This window comes from Schistocerca gregaria, chromosome 2, assembly GCF_023897955.1.
Source record: "Schistocerca gregaria isolate iqSchGreg1 chromosome 2, iqSchGreg1.2, whole genome shotgun sequence".
In the NCBI taxonomy this organism is placed as follows: Eukaryota; Metazoa; Arthropoda; class Insecta; order Orthoptera; family Acrididae; genus Schistocerca; species Schistocerca gregaria.
The window spans coordinates 222,158,958-222,176,974 of record NC_064921.1 but is presented as its reverse complement, the minus strand read 5'-3'; the positions used below and the strand labels follow the sequence as shown (position 1 = coordinate 222,176,974).

General features: G+C 45.3%; 1 protein-coding gene across 13 annotated transcripts in view; it reads right to left on the bottom strand.

The window, feature by feature from the left end:
• LOC126336721 (Ig-like and fibronectin type-III domain-containing protein 1) overlaps positions 1–18,017 on the bottom strand; it is a 2,308,230-nt gene that overhangs the window by 99,776 nt on the left and 2,190,437 nt on the right. For all 13 annotated transcript variants that reach the window (XM_050000693.1, XM_050000696.1, XM_050000702.1 and 10 more), the window contains 2 exons: positions 16,168–16,278; positions 6,754–7,017 (listed from right to left, as the gene is read on the bottom strand). In XM_050000693.1, coding sequence (XP_049856650.1) covers positions 6,754–7,017; positions 16,168–16,278 — 375 coding nt within the window. The remainder of the gene's footprint in view (positions 1–6,753; positions 7,018–16,167; positions 16,279–18,017) is intronic.

The window sequence follows — 18,017 nt, the reverse complement described above, 5'->3', positions numbered from 1 at the left end:
GTGCTATCACATTTTGTTATATTTCGTTCAAGGTGAGTCGGGAGTTCTGCATTTTGCTTAAGTTTCAGAAGATTCCACATACAGATTCTGAGTTATTTCCTTTATTTACGGAAACCGCATATCGTGTGAATGCATTTCTAGTCGATTCGATTAGGCCTGTATTTCACCCTTCTTAGAACTTGTGTATTGGGTTCCAGTTCATGGCAAAGTGGCTAAACCCCCGCAGCCTGCGACGTTAACCATGCTGGTAGCTGGGTGGCCCCCGTTCCTTACACGTGAGATCTGTACCCTCGCAGTAGCGCGGAAAACATCACTCGCGCGGAAGAGGGCACTGTGGCGGAAAACAAAAGGGGATGAGCTGACTAAGAGCCTCAGGGAGCGGAGACTTGTCATAAGCGACTAGGGATTAAAGAGGGGGAGCAGGAACCACGTTGGCGGAGTAACGGACGATGCTTTCGTAAACACGGGCTTCCGGAACTGTGCCGCGGGCAGGACTTAATAAAAGGCTAACGGCGGCGCTGCCAGCAAGGGAATATCCGAGAGGTGATTATGGAAATGAAAAAGGGACGAGCCGGCGTTGCGATCAAAGAAAACGCCTCCTCCGAGGAGCCTGCCTTGCGAGATATGACAGATTTTCAACGTAATTGACCTTTTTGAAGTTGCTGTATATAATTTTGTAACCTACACAAAGACCAGTCTGCGAACAAAGTTTAATACCAAAGATCACCGCGCTGCACAAAGGGAGGCGTTTTTAGAACTGGAGACTGTAATTTCTCTGGACAGTAACCCCTAAAGCTGCTGTAAATACCATGGCAGTCCCCAAACTAAGAGTACACAGCAAGTACTGATGTGGCAAAATATTATGAATGCTTCTTCCCTCGAGGAGTCTCCTTTTGGTATTTTACATCTTAGCTTTTACTTCGGGGTATGCACATTGTGTTTATTAACCCCAGACTTCTGTTATCATTTGTTTTAATAGTGCTGCGCTGTGATGGTGGTTTCTTCGTTATTTATAGACAAACTGCTTGAAAAATCGAAGTAGAGGGGTTTTTATGTGATGGCAGTACTATGCATAAAACGTTAGTCTCCCCGGAAACAGGTTATCCAATAAGAAAGTGTTTAGTTTCATTGATGGTCTTTCCGATACTTCGTAGTGTCATTCAGAACAAGGATATAATGTGCGAAAGAACACCACACTGTCCAACCACATTAACGTGATTATCTGCCAAAAGCCTGAATAACCTCCTTTTGGAGTCCGTACTGCTGCAATTCTTACAGGAAGAGAGTCAATGAGATTTTGGAAGATACCGACAAAGATTTGTAGCAATGCTGGCTCTACTGCCTTGGCCAGCAGTTTGTTGGCCAGGGGAGTACAGTAATCTCTTTCTGGTGCTCTTCGAACCACGCACGTAAATTGCGAGCTGTATGAAAAGTTGCACTGTCCTGCCGGTTAATGCCATCCTGCCGAGGATGAACAAACTGCTTATATGGGTGAACGCCGATCCACAAGGATGGATGCATACTTGTGTTGATCATTTGTGCCTTTCAACATGACGGAATCATCCAGGGAACCTCACAACAACATCCCCGAGATCAAAACGCTTCCTTTTCCGGCTTGGACTGTTCCGAAGATTGTAGCAGGATTTTTGCTTCCGGGCGTTTTACACCATACTCGCCAACGGCCTTCTGTAATCTGAAAAGACCACCCGTCGCCACAAAGTGGACGTCCAGTTGCACTGTTGACGATGAACAGCAGTTAGCGTGGGTGCATGAACCAGGTGCTTGCTGTGGAGGCCCGCAGCAACGTTCGATGAACAGTCATTGAGCAGACACTGTTGGTAGCTTCTTGGTTCATGTGGGCGGTCAGTTGCTCAACAGTTGCACGTCTGTTCGGCCGTGCGCATCTCTGCAGCCATTGTTCACACCTGTCACTTATGGCCCGTGGTCCACCACAGGCCTCGGTGCCGGTTTTTGGACAGCGCCATTTTGCCTTGCACGGTATGATTTAAACAAGGCGGCACGTGAACAGTTTACGAACTCAGACGTTTTGGAAACGCTCCCACCCTCGGCCCTAAAAGCCAGTGATCGTGCCCTTTTGGACGTCAGGAAAATCGTTCCGTTTCCGCTTAACAAGACGACACACTTTACATACCCTCCACTGCTAGTGCTGGTGCCTGCGTCTGAGAGTGTCTATTGCATGTTGACGTCGAACATGACATTAATGTGGCCGGACCTTGTATACAGGGAGTTACAAGAAGGTATGGCCAAACTTTCAGGCAACATTCTTCACACACAAATTAAAAAAAATATGTTATGCGAACATGTGTCCGGAAACGCTTACTTTCCATGTTAGAGCTCATTTTATTACTTCTCTTCAAATCACATTAATCGTGGAATGGAAACACACAGCAACAGTACGTACCAGTGTGACTTCAAACACTTTGTTACAAGAAATGTTCAAAATGTCCTCCGTCAGCGAGGATACATGCATCCACCCTCCGTCACATGGAATCCCTGATGCGCTGATGCAGCCCTGGAGAATGGCGTATTGTATCACAGCCGCCCACAATACGAGCACGAAGAGTTTCTACATTTGGTACTGGAGTTGGGTAGACAAGAGCTCTCAAATGCCCCCATAAATGAAAGTCGCGAGGGTTGAGGTCAGGAGAGAGTGGAGGCCATGGAATTGGTCCGCCTCTACCAATCCATCGGTCACCGAATCTGTTGTTGAGAAGCGTACGAACACTTCGACTGAAATGTGCAGGAGTTCCATCGTGCATGAACCACATGTAGTGTCGTACTTGTAAAGGCACATGGTCTAGCAGCACAGGCAGAGTATCCCGTATGATATGATGATAACGTGCTCCATTGAGCGTAGGTGGAAGAACATGGGGTCCAATCAAGACATCACCAACAATGCCTGCCCAAACGTTCACAGAAAATCTGTGCTGATGACGTGATTGCACAATTGCGTGCGGATTCTCGTCAGCCAACTCATGTTGATTGTGGAAATTTACAATTTGATCACCTTGGAATGAAGCCTCATCCGTAAAGAGAACATTTGCACTGAAATCAGGATTGACACATTGTTGGATGAACCATTCGCAAAAGTGTACCCGTGGAGGCCAAATCACCTGCTGATAGTGCCTGCACACGCTGTACATGGTACGGAAACAACTGGTTCTCCCGTAGCACTCTCCATACAGTGACGTGGTCAACGTTACCTTGTACAGCAGCAACTTCTATGACGCTGACATTAGGGTTATCGTCAACGGCACGAAGAATTGTCTCGTCCATTGCAGGTTTCCTATTCGTTCTAGGTCTTCCTCAGTCGCGAGTCATAGGCTGGAATGTTCCGTGCTCCCTAAGACGCCGATAAATTGCTTCGAACGTCTTCCTGTCTGGACACCTTCGTTCTGGAAATCTGTCTTGATACAAACGTACCGCGCCACGGCTATTGCCCCGAGCTAATCCATACATCAAATGGGCATATGCCAACTCCGCATTTGTAAACATTGCACTGCCTGCAAAACCACGTTCGTGGTGAACAGTAACCTGTTGATGCTACGTACTGATGTGCTTGATACTAGTGCTGTAGAGCAATGAGTCGCATGTCAACACAAGCACCGAAGTCAACATTATCTTCCTTCAATTGGGCCAGCTGGTAGTGAACCGAGGAAGTACAGTACATACTGACGAAACTAAAATGACCTCTAACATGGGAATTAAGCGTTTCCGGACACATGTCCACATAACATCTTCTCTTTATTTGTGTGTGAGGAATGTTTCCTGAAAGTTTAGCCGTACCTTTTTGTCACACCCTGGATACTCCTTGAACGCAGGTTAGAGGTCCTTTCCGTGTAGGGCACTCTTTCTCTCCCGAACTCCAACTGGAAACAGCGTGAGGTTGCGGGCAATGAGTGTAATGGACAGGGGGCGCTACATAAGTAGTGTGCGAGAAGTTGTTAATTTGGGTTGGACTTTAAGCGTGCTCGGATAGCCGAAGTGTTTAGGCGTCTGGTTGCGTACAGCGGGAAATCCGAATTCGAACCCCAGTCCGGCACCGGCCGGGGTGGCCGAGCGGTTCTAGGCGCTGCCGTCTGGAACCGCGTACCGCTACGGTCGCAGGTTCGAATCCTGTCTCGGGTATTGATGTGTGTGATGTTTTTAGGTTAGTTAGGTTTAAGCAGTTCTAAGTTCTAAGGGACTGATGACCTCAGCAGTTAAGTCCCATAGTGCTCAGAGCCATTTTGAACCCGTCCGGCACAGGTTTTCAATTGCCGCCAATAAATTCATTTCAATGCCCGGTAATGGGCGTTGTCAGAATTTCTGTTCCACTTCATCAATATAATGTTTCTGTGGGAAATCAATATCACAAACTACAACCATATAAGTTTTTGATAGATGTGAGATAACTGTGATACCCAAAAAAAGAACAGTTAATGGTTTTAGATTACTGTGGACTTTTTTTGGGCAGTTAATATTCGATCGAGTGTTACGCTTACATAATCTAACCTTTTAGTGCTACGAAGTGGAAAGTTGTCGTTTGTTTGATTGAGATCACAAAGGTAGAAAGCTATAATTATTGCCTGGGATTCAGCAGGATAAATACAGAGGTGCCATCGGGTACATTGGAAGGTGAAGCTGTTGAGATTTAGTTGACAGAGACTTTGGCAAGTGTGAGTGAAACGACGCGGAAGGCATTGTCTTCGCCGTACTGGAACAGGTATTCGGATGAGAATGGTTTTCGAACGTCAACTGTGCGTAGGAGAGAAAGCAGCGATGATAGGTCGCAAGAGTACATTTGTTAATGGAAAAGAAAAACCGGAATGGATATTACTTTTCCTTACCTAGGATAGGCTTTATCAATGCCAAGGGATAGGAGGCCCGCATCTCGTGGTCGTGCGGTAGCGTTCTCGCTTCCCACGCCCGGGTTCCCGGGTTCGATTCCCGGCGGGGTCAGGGATTTTCTCTGCCTCGTGATGGCTGGGTGCTGTGTGCTGTCCTTAGGTTAGTTAGGTTTAAGTAGTTCTATGTTCTATGGGACTGATGACCATACATGTTAAGTCCAATAGTGCTCAGAACCATTTGAACCATTTGAACCAAGGGATAGGAGGAGTTGAGACGCAAGCCATACTCTGTGATGAGGAGAGAAAAGTGCTGTTTGGTGTGTTGGGGGATGCCTTTGTCGAGGACAGATTCATATATATATCTGAATATTTTGGTTAGGTCAATAGGCTGACAGACAGTGGTACCAGTGGGAGATTTTTTAGGATTACGGAAGATAAACATTTTCTTTATACAGTCGAAAGAGCTTGTAAGGGTGTTAACGTCAGTTTTTCTCATAGTATAAATGGCTCACGAGACTGCTCAGCCTTTGTCTCAGGTTAGATCATTACTATCGTCCCATGTGCAGTTTTTGGATCACTGTTCTGTTAGGTTTTGGCAACCAAACAAAGAACACGTTCGGGGAAACCCGTCTCTGGAGGACCGCTAGAATTTGCGCCCAGAACGGCCCGATTGGTTAACTTCAATGCTAATTAACTCGAACACGGCGCAACGAATCGTATTTTCTCTGCCGGTCGGAGTGGCCGAGCGGCTCTAGGCGCTACAGTCTGGAACCGTGCGACCGCTATGGTCGCAGGTTCGAATCCTGCCTCGGGCATGGATGTGTGTGATGTCCTTAGGTTAGTTATTTTTAAGTAGTTCTAAGTACTAGGGGACTGATGACCTCAGCAGTTAAGTCCATAGTGCTCAGAGCCATTTGAACCAGTTGAATTTTGTCTTGGCAACTACTTCTTATGAAAATGGAATTACAATACTTTAAGGAGTCAAGATCGCTCCTGTACTTGAAGAATATCAAGCATGTACAAATATGGCTACCACCCTCGTGTAACAAGTTTTTCAGACTGTTGCTGATCACACTGTATAAAATTATCAACACACAAAAATTAGGAATAGAAGAATTTTGATGTCTTTCACATTTCTGGGAAACAGCTGTCATCAGGGATGATGATGTTGACGGTTTTGAGAAACAGGAAGGTACCTTCCAGAATGAGATTTTCACTCAGCAGCGGAGTGTGCGCTGATATGAAACCTTCCTGGCAGATTAAAACTGTGTGCCGGACCGAGACTCGAACCCAGGACCTTTGCCTTGGTCGGAGACGAGATACTGGCAGAAGTAAAGTTGTAAGGACGGGGCGTGAGTTGTGCTTGGGTAGTTCAGATTGTAGAGCACTTGCCCGCGAAAGGCAAAGGTCCCGAGTTCGAGTCTCGGTCCGGCACACGGTTTTAATCTGCCAGGAAAGTTTCTGGAAGGTACCTTTCTTAGGGTAATAAGTGGAGAAGTGGTGTCTAAGGACTTGGAGTGTATTGCTCTGCGATAGTCACATTATAAGATGTACAGTAATGATGAGCTTGTGTCTGTGTAATGGTGTGTAGGTATTCCAAGTTTCGTGACAGGAGGGGGATGTGTCGATGATCTCGCTTGCGTGTGAAACTACGTTCTGATTGAAATTTGCATTAAAAAGGATGACGGATATGTCTTGAGGATGAAAAGACTAGCTTTAGGAATGTGGTCGGAGAGGGGTAGCTGTTGTGATAGAATGGATAGGGTGCAGCAGGATTGTACTCTGAGAGACGACGTATAAGTGCAATTCTGGTAGAGTTAAAGTGTGTCCCAGCCATGCAGATACTGTTCTCTTTCTTTGTCACGAAATGAAATGAGAAGTGCATTCGTTATAAGTCACTCACCAGCCATGCAGCGCACGATAGCAGGGAAGTCAGCCTCGCAGTGCTCGGGGTCTTGGCCGGTGTTGCCGTCGAGGATGCTCTGGATGTTGCAGAACCCGAAACACGCCGCTGACACGTTGCTGGCGGCGCAGCAGTCGGTGTAGTTGTGGTTGCGCGTGCCGTCACCAGATGGCTCAGCAGGCGCGCCCTGGCCCGTCGACGATCCCCCGTGGACACCTGTTGCCGAAGCGTTGCCCTCCAGCGCAGACTGCGACCGTGTCAGCACTGCAGGAACACCGTACCACGCGTGTTACTCGTTACTGTCAGCAAACACACTGAAAACGTATTTCTTGTGGTTCACATGTGTGCATCTCGTTAATGTGTTGTCGGCTCTGTCTCAACATCAACATGGACAGTACAAAGAAACAATTCTGCTTGCAGCCCGTACAGTCCTCCCTCTACCCACTTCCACACACTAATTTCTTCAATTTTCCTCCACATCTTCGAACATTTCCCAGAAACCTACGTGTGTTATCTCCTCAATCTCTTCCAAGCCGTAGGTTACTGCTAAGTTTGTACCTACACTTGCAGCCTCCAATATCCACACTCTGCATGTCCCATTCCAAGACATCTTTAACAGACTCTCCTCCTAAGCCAATAATCCGGACCGACAATTAGTTATGTGATGAGATTATGCTCTAGCCACCTCTTCTCCCCATACATCAGTCAATGTTATTATCAAGATCTTCGGGCCATTCAAATCCAGGATTTACTTACTGGCTAGACAGCTGCCAGACGTTCCACCACGTTTCCGCAAGATGGAGAATACATCATATTTTTCCCCATCCTGTGATGCCTCCTTCCATTCCTAACCTGTAATTGCCCCGTCCCCTAATCGCAGCCAGTGGCACCCTCAAGCATACTACAATGCTGCCAATATATTTATCACACATGCTATTAATTAAATAGCGGGACAGCACATTAAATTTTCTTGCTTTGTGCAGCGTTGATTACCCGGAACAAGTCTTTGCACTCGGCATTTTGTGAAAATCGAACTTGAACGACGGTGGAAAGCGGGAAAAGAAGAAGCTGGAAGACTTAGAAATACCGGGTCATCAAAAAGTCAGTATAAATTTGAAAACTTAATAAACCACAGAATAATGTAGATACAGAGATGAAAATTGACACACGTGCTTGGAATGGCATGGGGTTTTAGTAGTACAAAAAAAATAAAATAACACCCCATATTGTTAGACGCGTGAAAGATCTCTTGCGCGCTTCGTTTGGTGATGATCGTGTGCTCAGCCGCCACTTCCGTCATGATTGGCCTCCCAGGTCCCCAGACCTCAGTCCGTGCGATTATTGGCTTTGGGGTTACCGGAAGTCGCAAGTGTATCGAGATCGACCGACATCTCTAGGGATGCTGAAAGACAACATCCGACGCCAATGCCTCACCATAACTCCGGACATGCTTTACAGTGCTGATCACAACATTATTCCTCGACTACAGCTATTGTTGAGGAATGATGGACATATTGAGCATTTCCTGTAAAGCACATCATCTTTGCTTTGTCTTACTTTGTTCCGCTAATTATTGCTATTCTGATCAGATGAAGCGCCATCTGTCGGACGTTTTTTGAACTTTTGTATTTTTTTTTGTTCTAATAAAACCCCATGTCATTCCAAGCATGTGTGTCAATTTGTACCTCTCTATCCATATTATTCCGTGATTTATTCAGTTTTCAAATTTATACTGTCTTTTTGATCACCCGGTATACTAAAATCGATAAGGATTCTGAGGGCATTGTCTGAAAGATTGAAAGCATATGTATAAAGACAACTATGACTGTTTTTGTTGACGCTGTACTATGGGGACTGAGAGCAGATCACACGCAGTATGTCTATCTCCAGAAGGAGTGGGTAGTTCACTTAGAAAAGAATGGGGTTAAGAAGAAAGCTAAGAGGAAAATGATTAAGAGAATTAGAATGACGTGCAGATAAATATACAGATTGGAAAGCGGTAGAAGAGCAGTCAACTTCTGTTGTCTAGAAGCTGCGAGGGCATACGCTGAGTGAATCAAGAGAAATACCGGAAATTAATCGGCAAATTCAAAGCCAACGCTCTTCAAAGGACTCTACTGAGTTTAAATATCGAAATGCAACTGAGAACGAAATTCCTGAATCAGCAAGTCTGCGACGCAGCATTGTATGGAATTAGAGCGTGGGCCGTGTAAACCCAGAGAAGAAGCCGCAAGAGCTTCAAAAGTGCTCCGTCCTTTCATAGCAAAACAAACGCAGCACTACTTGAGCGAGCAGAGTCACCGTCAGCCAGTGCTACAAAAACAGAGAACGTACTGTTGCACTGAGTTTTACGAAAACAGGTGAAAATATGAATGTATCTACGTTCTTCACAACTGTAAGAAATTGTAATAAGTATAACGATTTATAAGTAGAGATACGTGCACCAATTTATGAAGCATATATCTCCTTTCCAGACTCCAACTTAAATGTAAGTGACGTAAGAAAGCGTGGATACGGTTGCGCACGTGCAAATTATTACTGAAAGGTCAGGAAAGGAACTTGACGATGACAGCTTGCTAAATAATAACTGAAATAGTAAACTTACTTAATTTATCTCACATGACTAAAATAATCACGAACTTTGCTATTTTGTCTGAAACTGACATGGTGAGACCGTGGATGTGTACAATTAATGTAGGTTAATTCTTACAAAGAAGAAAACAGCAACCAGCCACTATTAATACTGCTATTTATTTAGGTATATAGCACCTTTACCGGTTTCGAACTGGCAAGTTCATCATCAGACGGGTGTTCACATGATTTTCAAGATACACTTTACATTATTGTCCGTTTTCGATTTTTATTATTCCACTGTGGCGAATTATTTTTGGTGTGTTGTTGCCGTCGAAAATTCTGCGCGATTTTGTTGCGAAGTTGCTGGATATTCCTGCAACTTCGCAACAAAATCGCGCAGAATTTTCGACGGCAACAACACACCAAAAATACTTCGCCACAGTGGAATAATAAAAATCGAAAACGGGCAATAATGTAAAGTGTATCTTGAAAATCATGTAAACATCCGTCTGATGATGAACTTAACAGTTAGAAACCGGTAACGGCGCTATTTACCTAAATAAAGGGTTCAAATGGCTCTGAGCACTATGGGACTTAACATCTATGGTCATCAGTCCCCTAGAACTTAGAACTACTTAAACCTAACTAACCTAAGGACAGCACACAACACCCAGCCATAACGAGGCAGAGAAAATCCCTGACCCCGCCGGGAATCTAACCCGGGAACCCGAGCGTGGGAAGCGAGAACGCTATCGCAGGACCACGAGATGCAGGCACCTAAATAAATAGCAGTATTAATAGTGGCTGGTTGCTGTTTTCTTCTTTGTAAGAATTAACCTACATTAATCACGAACTTTATTCCAAGTCCGTAAAATTCTGTGCCAGCCTACAGCCGCCAACATACATTTCGTGTAAGAACCACGAAGACAAGAGAAATTAGTGCTCTTACGGAGGCATATAGACATTCGTTTTTCCCTCGCTCTATTTGCAAGTGGAATAGGACAGGAAATAGTTAAGTCGTGTGATAAGGTATTCTCCATCATGCACCATACGGTGGCTTGCGGAGTATGTATATACAGGTTGTTCGGAATTTCCCGCTACAAACTTGGACTTACAGAGGGTAGCGTGTACATAATATTTTGAACAGGAGCCCATGTCAGGAAACGGCCATTTGAAAACATATTTGCTAGGTAAGTATGCAACGGGCTAATCATTGTGGGGGTGGTTACGTCGAATTAGCTGGTGTCATTTGACTTCTATTCCACCTCTCTGACCTAGTTCGAGCCTCATTTACATGTGTGTGAGTGTTAGAGCAACATGGCTGAGTAGACGTTAGTAGAATACACCGACATGATCCTTCTGAATGGCAACGCGAAGGGTAATGGAAGAGCTGCTCATTGCCTGTTCGCCACAATTACGCAACGACTTCGAGAAAGGATATCTTCACCTTCAGCAAGCGTAACTGTGGTATTCCGAGAAAACGCTGCACACCCTAATTGGAGGAGGTCCTAATGCATTACGTGGAACAGACCCTGTCAACGAGTACACGAGCAATTTCTGTGGCTATTAGTGAGTGGAACTGTAAAATAAGTGATATACTGGGTCACGCGTTATTGGTTACTTGTAAAGTTGGTCGCGTTGCCAACATGTTTTCAAACGGTTGGCGCAGGGGAGTGTACGTTTCCGGAAGTGGTTTCCAACTCAGAATATTATCTACTCATTCCCCTCTAGTAGTCGTAGAAGTTTGCAACGGGAATTTCCGAGCCGCGCGGGATTACCAGAGCGGTCTCAGGCGCTGCGTTCATGGACTGTGCGACTGGTCCCGGCGGAGGTTCGAGTCCTCCCTCGGGCATGGGCGTGTGTGTTTGGTTAAGTAGCGTGTAAGCTTAGGGACTGATGACCTTAGCAGTTAAGTCCCATAAGATTCTACACACATTTTTTTGGGGGCATTCCCGACTACCGTATAGGTGTACACGCCAGTAGGGCGAACAAATAGAATCTAAATTTCAGCTTCGGAGACCGTAAAAACGAAGAGAGCAAACGTTATTTTCGACTGGCGTACTAATAACTACCCGGTTAAAATGAACTGCACGCGTGATCCAGGCTAGCTCTCTTGTTGAGTTTGTGTATTCCAGAAGTACGCACCACATAACGAGCAGAAATCGTTATCACCCATCAGGAATGATTGACAGGGCTGTCCCTGCAACACCCTTTAATATCCAGCGCAGCGCGATAGGAAAAAAGGAAATTAATTTTCGTAATTAAAATCGGCTACATAATACCGGATATGCCGCCGAGAACTCCGGCAACGCACACCGCACTAAAAACCTTTTTATGAAAAGCGGTGCCCCGTCACGGAAACGTGGCCCCAGATTTCATTACGGGACGCTCGCAGAGTCGCCGGTCGTTCATTTACATACAAATATCCAGTTTCCACGGCCGATGATTGCCCGCTTCGGTCTGAATTTCATTAGGGTCTCCGGAACGCGAGAGCCAGTCACTGGTGGTTGTTAAATATTTATACGAATAAAGTTGGTGCGACACCACGCGGCTCTTCCTTGACGCGGAATTGAGTTATGGCAGCGTAATAATCAGCTAATACGGGCGTAATTTACTTGTCGTTGCTACGGTTGGGGGGGGGGGGGGGGGGAATTTTTTTTAGTCGTAGTGATAGACTGAGAGTGCCACGGTGTACGCACTGGTGTGGCTGTCGTAAGGTCACTTCGGCGAGAACTGGACACGATACGTTAGCCACGTACATTGAGGTAAAAAAAGTTAAGCGATACCTCCTAATATTGCGTTGTACCTCCGTTTGCAGCAACTCGACATGGCATGGACTCAAGAAGTCGTTGGAAGTCCCCCGCAGAAATAATGAGCCATGCTGCCCCCCTCTCTCTCTCGGTTATGTCACATACATGTTCGATGGGATTCATGCCAGACCTCTTGGGTGGTAGAATCATTCGCTCAGATTGTCCAGAATGTTCTGCAAACCAGTCGCAAACAATTGTGGCCCGTTGACATCATTCTTGCTAACATGAGGTCCATGAATAAAATGGTCTCCAAGCAACGGAAAGCGACCATTCTCAGTCAATAACCGGTTCTGTTGGACCATTCCATGAAAACATAGCCCACACGCCGGCCGGAGTGGCCGACCGGTTCTAGGCGCTACAGTATGGAACCGCGCGACTGCTTCGGCCGCAGGTTCGAATCCTGCCTCGAGCATGGATGAGAGTGATGTCCTTAGGTTAGTTAGGTTTAAGTAGTTCCAATTTCTAGGGGACTGATGACCTCACCAGTTAAGTCCCATAGTGCTCAGAGGCATTTGAACCATAGCCCACTCCATTATGGCGCCACCACCAGCCTTCAAATTGCCTTGTTCACAACTTGGGTCCATAGCGTCGTGGGATATTGCCACAATCGAACCCTAACATCAGCTCTTACGAAGTGAAATCGGGACTAGTCTAACCAGGCCAGCCCAGGAGAGGCGCTGCAGGTGATGTCGTTCTGTTAGCAAAGGCACTCGTGTCGGTCATCAGTTGCCATAGCCCATCAACGCCAAATTTGACCGTCCTTTCGTAATGGATACTTCGTCGCACGTCCCATATTGATTTCTACGGTTATTTCATACAGTGTTGCTCGTCTTTGAGAGCTGACAATTCTACGCAAACGCCGCTGCACTCGGTCGTCAAATGAAGGTCACCGGCCACTGCATTGTCCGTGGTAATGCTTCACACTTGGTATTCTCGTCACACTCTTGACACTGTGTATCTCAGAATACTGAATTCTCTAACGATTTCCGAGATGGAATCTCCCGTGCGTCTAGCTCCAAGTACCACACCGCCTTCAAACTCCCGTCACGCAGGCGTGATAACGTCGTAGAATCACCTGAGTACAAATAACAGCTCCACCAGAGCACTGCCGTTTTACACCTTTTGTACGCAATACTTCCGTCATCTGTATACAGGCTGGTCCATTCATCTTGACCGGGTTAAATATCTCACGAAATAAGCGTCAAACGAAAAAACTACAGAGAACGAAACTTGTCTAGCTTGAAGGGGGAAACCAGATGGCGCTATGGTTGCCCCACTAATGGGAATGTCATTGGACAAACGGATATCAACTGCATTTTTTAAAAATAGGAACCCCCATTTTTTATTATGTATTCGTGTAGTACGTAAAGAAATATGAATGTTTTAAGTTGGACCACTTTTTTCGCTCTGTGATAGATGGCCCTGTAATAGTCACAAACATATGATTTACAATTTTAGACGAACAGTTGGTAAAAGGTAGGTTTTTTAAATTAAAATACAGAACGTAGATACGTTTGAACATTTTATTTCGGTTGTTCCAATGTGATACATATTCCTTTGTGAACTTATCATTTCTGAGAACGCATGCTGTTACAGCGTGATTACCTGTAAATACCACATTAATGCAATAAATGCTCAAAATGATGTCCGTCAACCTCAGTGCATTTGGCAATACGTGTAACGACATTCCTCTCAACAGCGAGTAGTTCACCTTCCATAATGTTCGCACGTGCTTTGACAATGCGCTGACTCATGTTGTCGGTGGATCACGATAGTTGAAGGCCACTTTCCCCACAGAAAGAAATCCGGGGACGTCAGATCCGGTGAACGTGCGGGCCATAGTATGGTGCATCGACGACCAATCCACCTGTCATGAAATATGCTATTCAATACCGCTTCAACCGCACGCGAGCTATGTGCCGGACATCCATCATGTTGAAAGTACATCGGCATTCTGTCATGCACTGAAACATCTTGTAGTAACATCGGTAGAACATTAAGTAGGAAATCAGCATACATTGCACCATTTAGATTGCCATCGATAAAATGGGGGCCAATTATCCTTCATGCCATAATGCCGCACCATACATTAACCCGCCAAGGTTGCTGATGTTCCACTTGTCGCAACCATCGTGGATTTTCCGTTGCCCAATGGTGCATATTATGCCGGTTTAAGTTACCGCTGTTGGTGAACGACGCTTCCTCGCTAATTAGAACGCGTGCAAAAAATCTGTCATCGTCCCGTAATTTCTCTTGTGCCCAGTGGCAGAACTGTACACGACGTTCAAAGTCGTCGCCATGCAATTCCTGGTGCATAGAAATATGATACGCGCGCAATCGATGTTGATGTAGCATTCTCAACACCGACGTTTTTGAGATTCCCGATTCTCGCGCAGTTTGTCTGCTACTGATGTGCGGATTAGCCGCGACAGCAGCTAAAATACCTACTTGGGCATCATCATTTGCTGCAGGTCGTGGTTGACGTTCCACATGTGGCTGAACACTTCCTGTTTCCTTAAATAACGTAACTATCCGGCGAACGGTCCGGACACTTGAATGATGTCGTCCAGGATACCGAGCAGCATACGTAGCACACGCTCGCTGGGCATTTTGATCACTATAGCCATACATAATCACAGTATCGACCTTTTCCAATTGGTAAACGGTCCATTCTGACACGGGTAATGTATCACGAAGCAAATACCGTCCGCACTGGCGGAATGTTATGTGATACCACGTACTTATACGTTTGTGACTATTACAGCGCCATCAATCACAAAGGGAAAAAAGTGGTCCAACTAAAACATTCATATTTCCTTACGTACTACACGCATATGTAATAAAAAATGGGAGTCCCTATTTAAAAAAAAAAAAAAAAAACGCACTTGATATCCGTTTGACCTATGACAGCGCGATCTAGCGGGCCAACCATAGCGCCATCTGGTTTCCCCCTTCAAGCTAGACAAGTTTCGTGATCTGTAGTTTTTTCGTTTGATGCTTATTTCGTGAGATATTTGGCCCGGTCACTATCAATGGACCACCCTGTATAACGTATATGCATATTTCTATTCCATGACTTTCGTCACGTTATGTACGCTTCCCTCGCAGCCCAAGTGCAGCGAATTTTGCTCTGGAAGCAGTGTTGCAGTAACGAGAGCTCCATTACACCGTACCATTTTTCAGAAATTACGGTAAAATTACAAACGCACACGGGTTATGGGTGTTTAGGTATGCATATTTTTCCACTGCGTACAGTTCTAGCAACAAAATAAAAATGGGTCCACCCTATCGGTTCCGAGCATGGTGCCGTAATTGGTAATAGATTCCCAAATATTCCAAGTTAGGAACGCCCTCTTAGCTTACTCCCGGTTCGCTCTGTGATCTGAATGAAAAGAGTAGAGGCCCAAAATATTTACATCTACAGATACATCCATATTCCGTAAGCGTCCTTACGCTGTGTGGCGAATGTCAGTTTGTGTACAGTCGCAGGATTTGAAAATTAGATGAACTTAATTTGGCGAAAATTTTTGCGCTGCGTCAATAATGTTATTAGGAAGGTACTGGAAGAAGCTTTGTAAAAATATTTACCGTACCTCGTCGTCCATTTGAAGTGATTTGTCGAAACTATACAGCTCTTGAATCAGAGGGAACACTGATCGTAATTTGAATCTGTCCAAGCTCACATTCAGAACGGTAGGTGTGGATATTTTAGGATAATATATATTGCCTGGATGAATTTAGATGAAAGTAACCTCTAAGAAGACTCTTGGCGAAGTGGCTAAATGCAGCTAAATCTGATGTGATTGACCATTGTGGACTGCTTTCTGGTCGTTACCAACGTTAAGTGTGTTTAAGTGGATGCTATGTAAACGCTCACACATAAAGAGAAAGAGAGAGGGAGAGAGAGAGAGAGAGAGAGAGAGAGAGAGAGAGAGAGAGAGAGAGAGGGGGGGGGGGGGAGAAATCATTAACATCGAGTGCTGTCCCGAAACAATTGCAATTAGAGCCTACCGAGAGGCGTGTTACTTACCGCTAAGCTTGTGGAAGGAGCGAACGATGGGGTTGCTGTTGACTTCACACACGTAGATGCCGGAGTCCGAAGGCATAGCGTTCCGGATCACCAGTACCCAAACGTCGCCACCTGGAATGAGAATAAAGTAGTTGGCATTGATGTGTTCACAGAGATTGTCAAGCATATTATTTGTTCGTAGACTCGCATCCAAACGCGCGCTACACACACACACACACACACACACACACACACACACACACATATACACAATGGTAGGCTTTAATGTCATTATAAAGAAATCAGACGAAAGACTTTCTGATACGTTAAATCTTCTTCTTAATGCTGTCTCAGAGAAAGCAAGGTATAACTATAGGGAACAGACACTACAGCAGAGCCGAGTAAGGCAAGTAGACGGTGCCCGATAGCTCTATGATCGGTTGGCCTAGTAACGGAAGAGTGAGGGGAGGTGGCCACAAGCGTATCTTACAAGAACGATAAGTACCCGTGAAAGATAAGACATGCGTACCGATCCATCGCCATGGTGTCTGGAGGCAGCGAAATATTGCTGGACTCAACACAGTGACCGATATAGTAAGGAACATACGGAGAAAGTAGATAGTCTGATAGTAGTAGTAGTAGTAAAAGTAGTGTATGTTCGTGTATGTGTGTGTGCGTGCGCGCGCGCGCCTGTGTGTGTGTGTGTGTGTGTGTGTGTGTGTGTGTGTGTGTGTGTCCATCTCAAAATACAGTGAAGCAGCGAAGAGAAGTAAAGAAGTATTTAACAGTTCTCCTAGGGTCACTAACCCTAACATTCTAATAAGTAATCGTACTAGAAGTGTTAGTATTAATACTGTTCGCGTAATTTTCAGTAGTAGTATTTGCCGTAGAGAAATAGTTAAGGTGGTCGTAGTAACAGCGACTATTGAGCCTGTATTAGTTGTATTTTTTATTATTGTAGTGTTAATACTCTGAAGCGCCAAAGAAACTGGTTTAGGCATAAGTATTCAAAAATTAATAAGAGATATGTAAACAGGAAGTACACAGCGCTGCGGTAGGCAACTCCTATATGAGACAACAAGTGGTCCAAATGGCTCTGAGCACTATGGGACTCAACTGCTGTGGTTATCAGTCCCCTAGAACTTAGAACTAATTAAACCTAACTAACCGAAGGACATCACACACATCCATGCCCGAGGCAGGATTCGAACCTGCGACCGTAGCAGCAGCACGGCTCCGGAATGGAGCGCCTAGAACCGCACGACCACCGCGGCCGGCAAGAGACAACAACTGTCTGGCGTGGTTGTTAGATCGGTTACTGCTGCTACAATGGCAGGTTATCAAGATTTAAGTGAGTTTGAGCGTGTTGTTGTAGTCGGCGCATGAGCGATGGGACACAGCATCTCCGAAGTAGCGATGGAGTGTGGACTTTCCCATACGTCCATTTAACATGAATATCAAATTTTATGGACAGCCCTGCAGGATTCATGGTGTCAATCCCCTCCAGCACTACTTCAGGCTTTAATCGAGTCTATGCTACGTCGTGTTGCGTCTCTTCTACGAGCTCGCGGAAGCCGTACACAGGGGTACCAGTTTCTTTGCCTCTTCAGTGCATATGCTGTTGTAACGGTGCTCATAGCAGTAGTTGAAAGGGTTTGAAACAACTAAAACATTTGACTCGTTTGCTGTCACAGGTAAAGAATATCCGAGTGAGAGTGGAAAAGATGTCAAGCACAACATAGAGTGTAGCGTACAAGTAGCTATCTAAATATTAGAGCGCCAGTAGCATAAAGAAATAAAAATAAGGAAAAATAGTATTATAGGTACTGTGGACTCAGTTAAGTGTTCGGAACAGAAAAAAAAGAAAACGA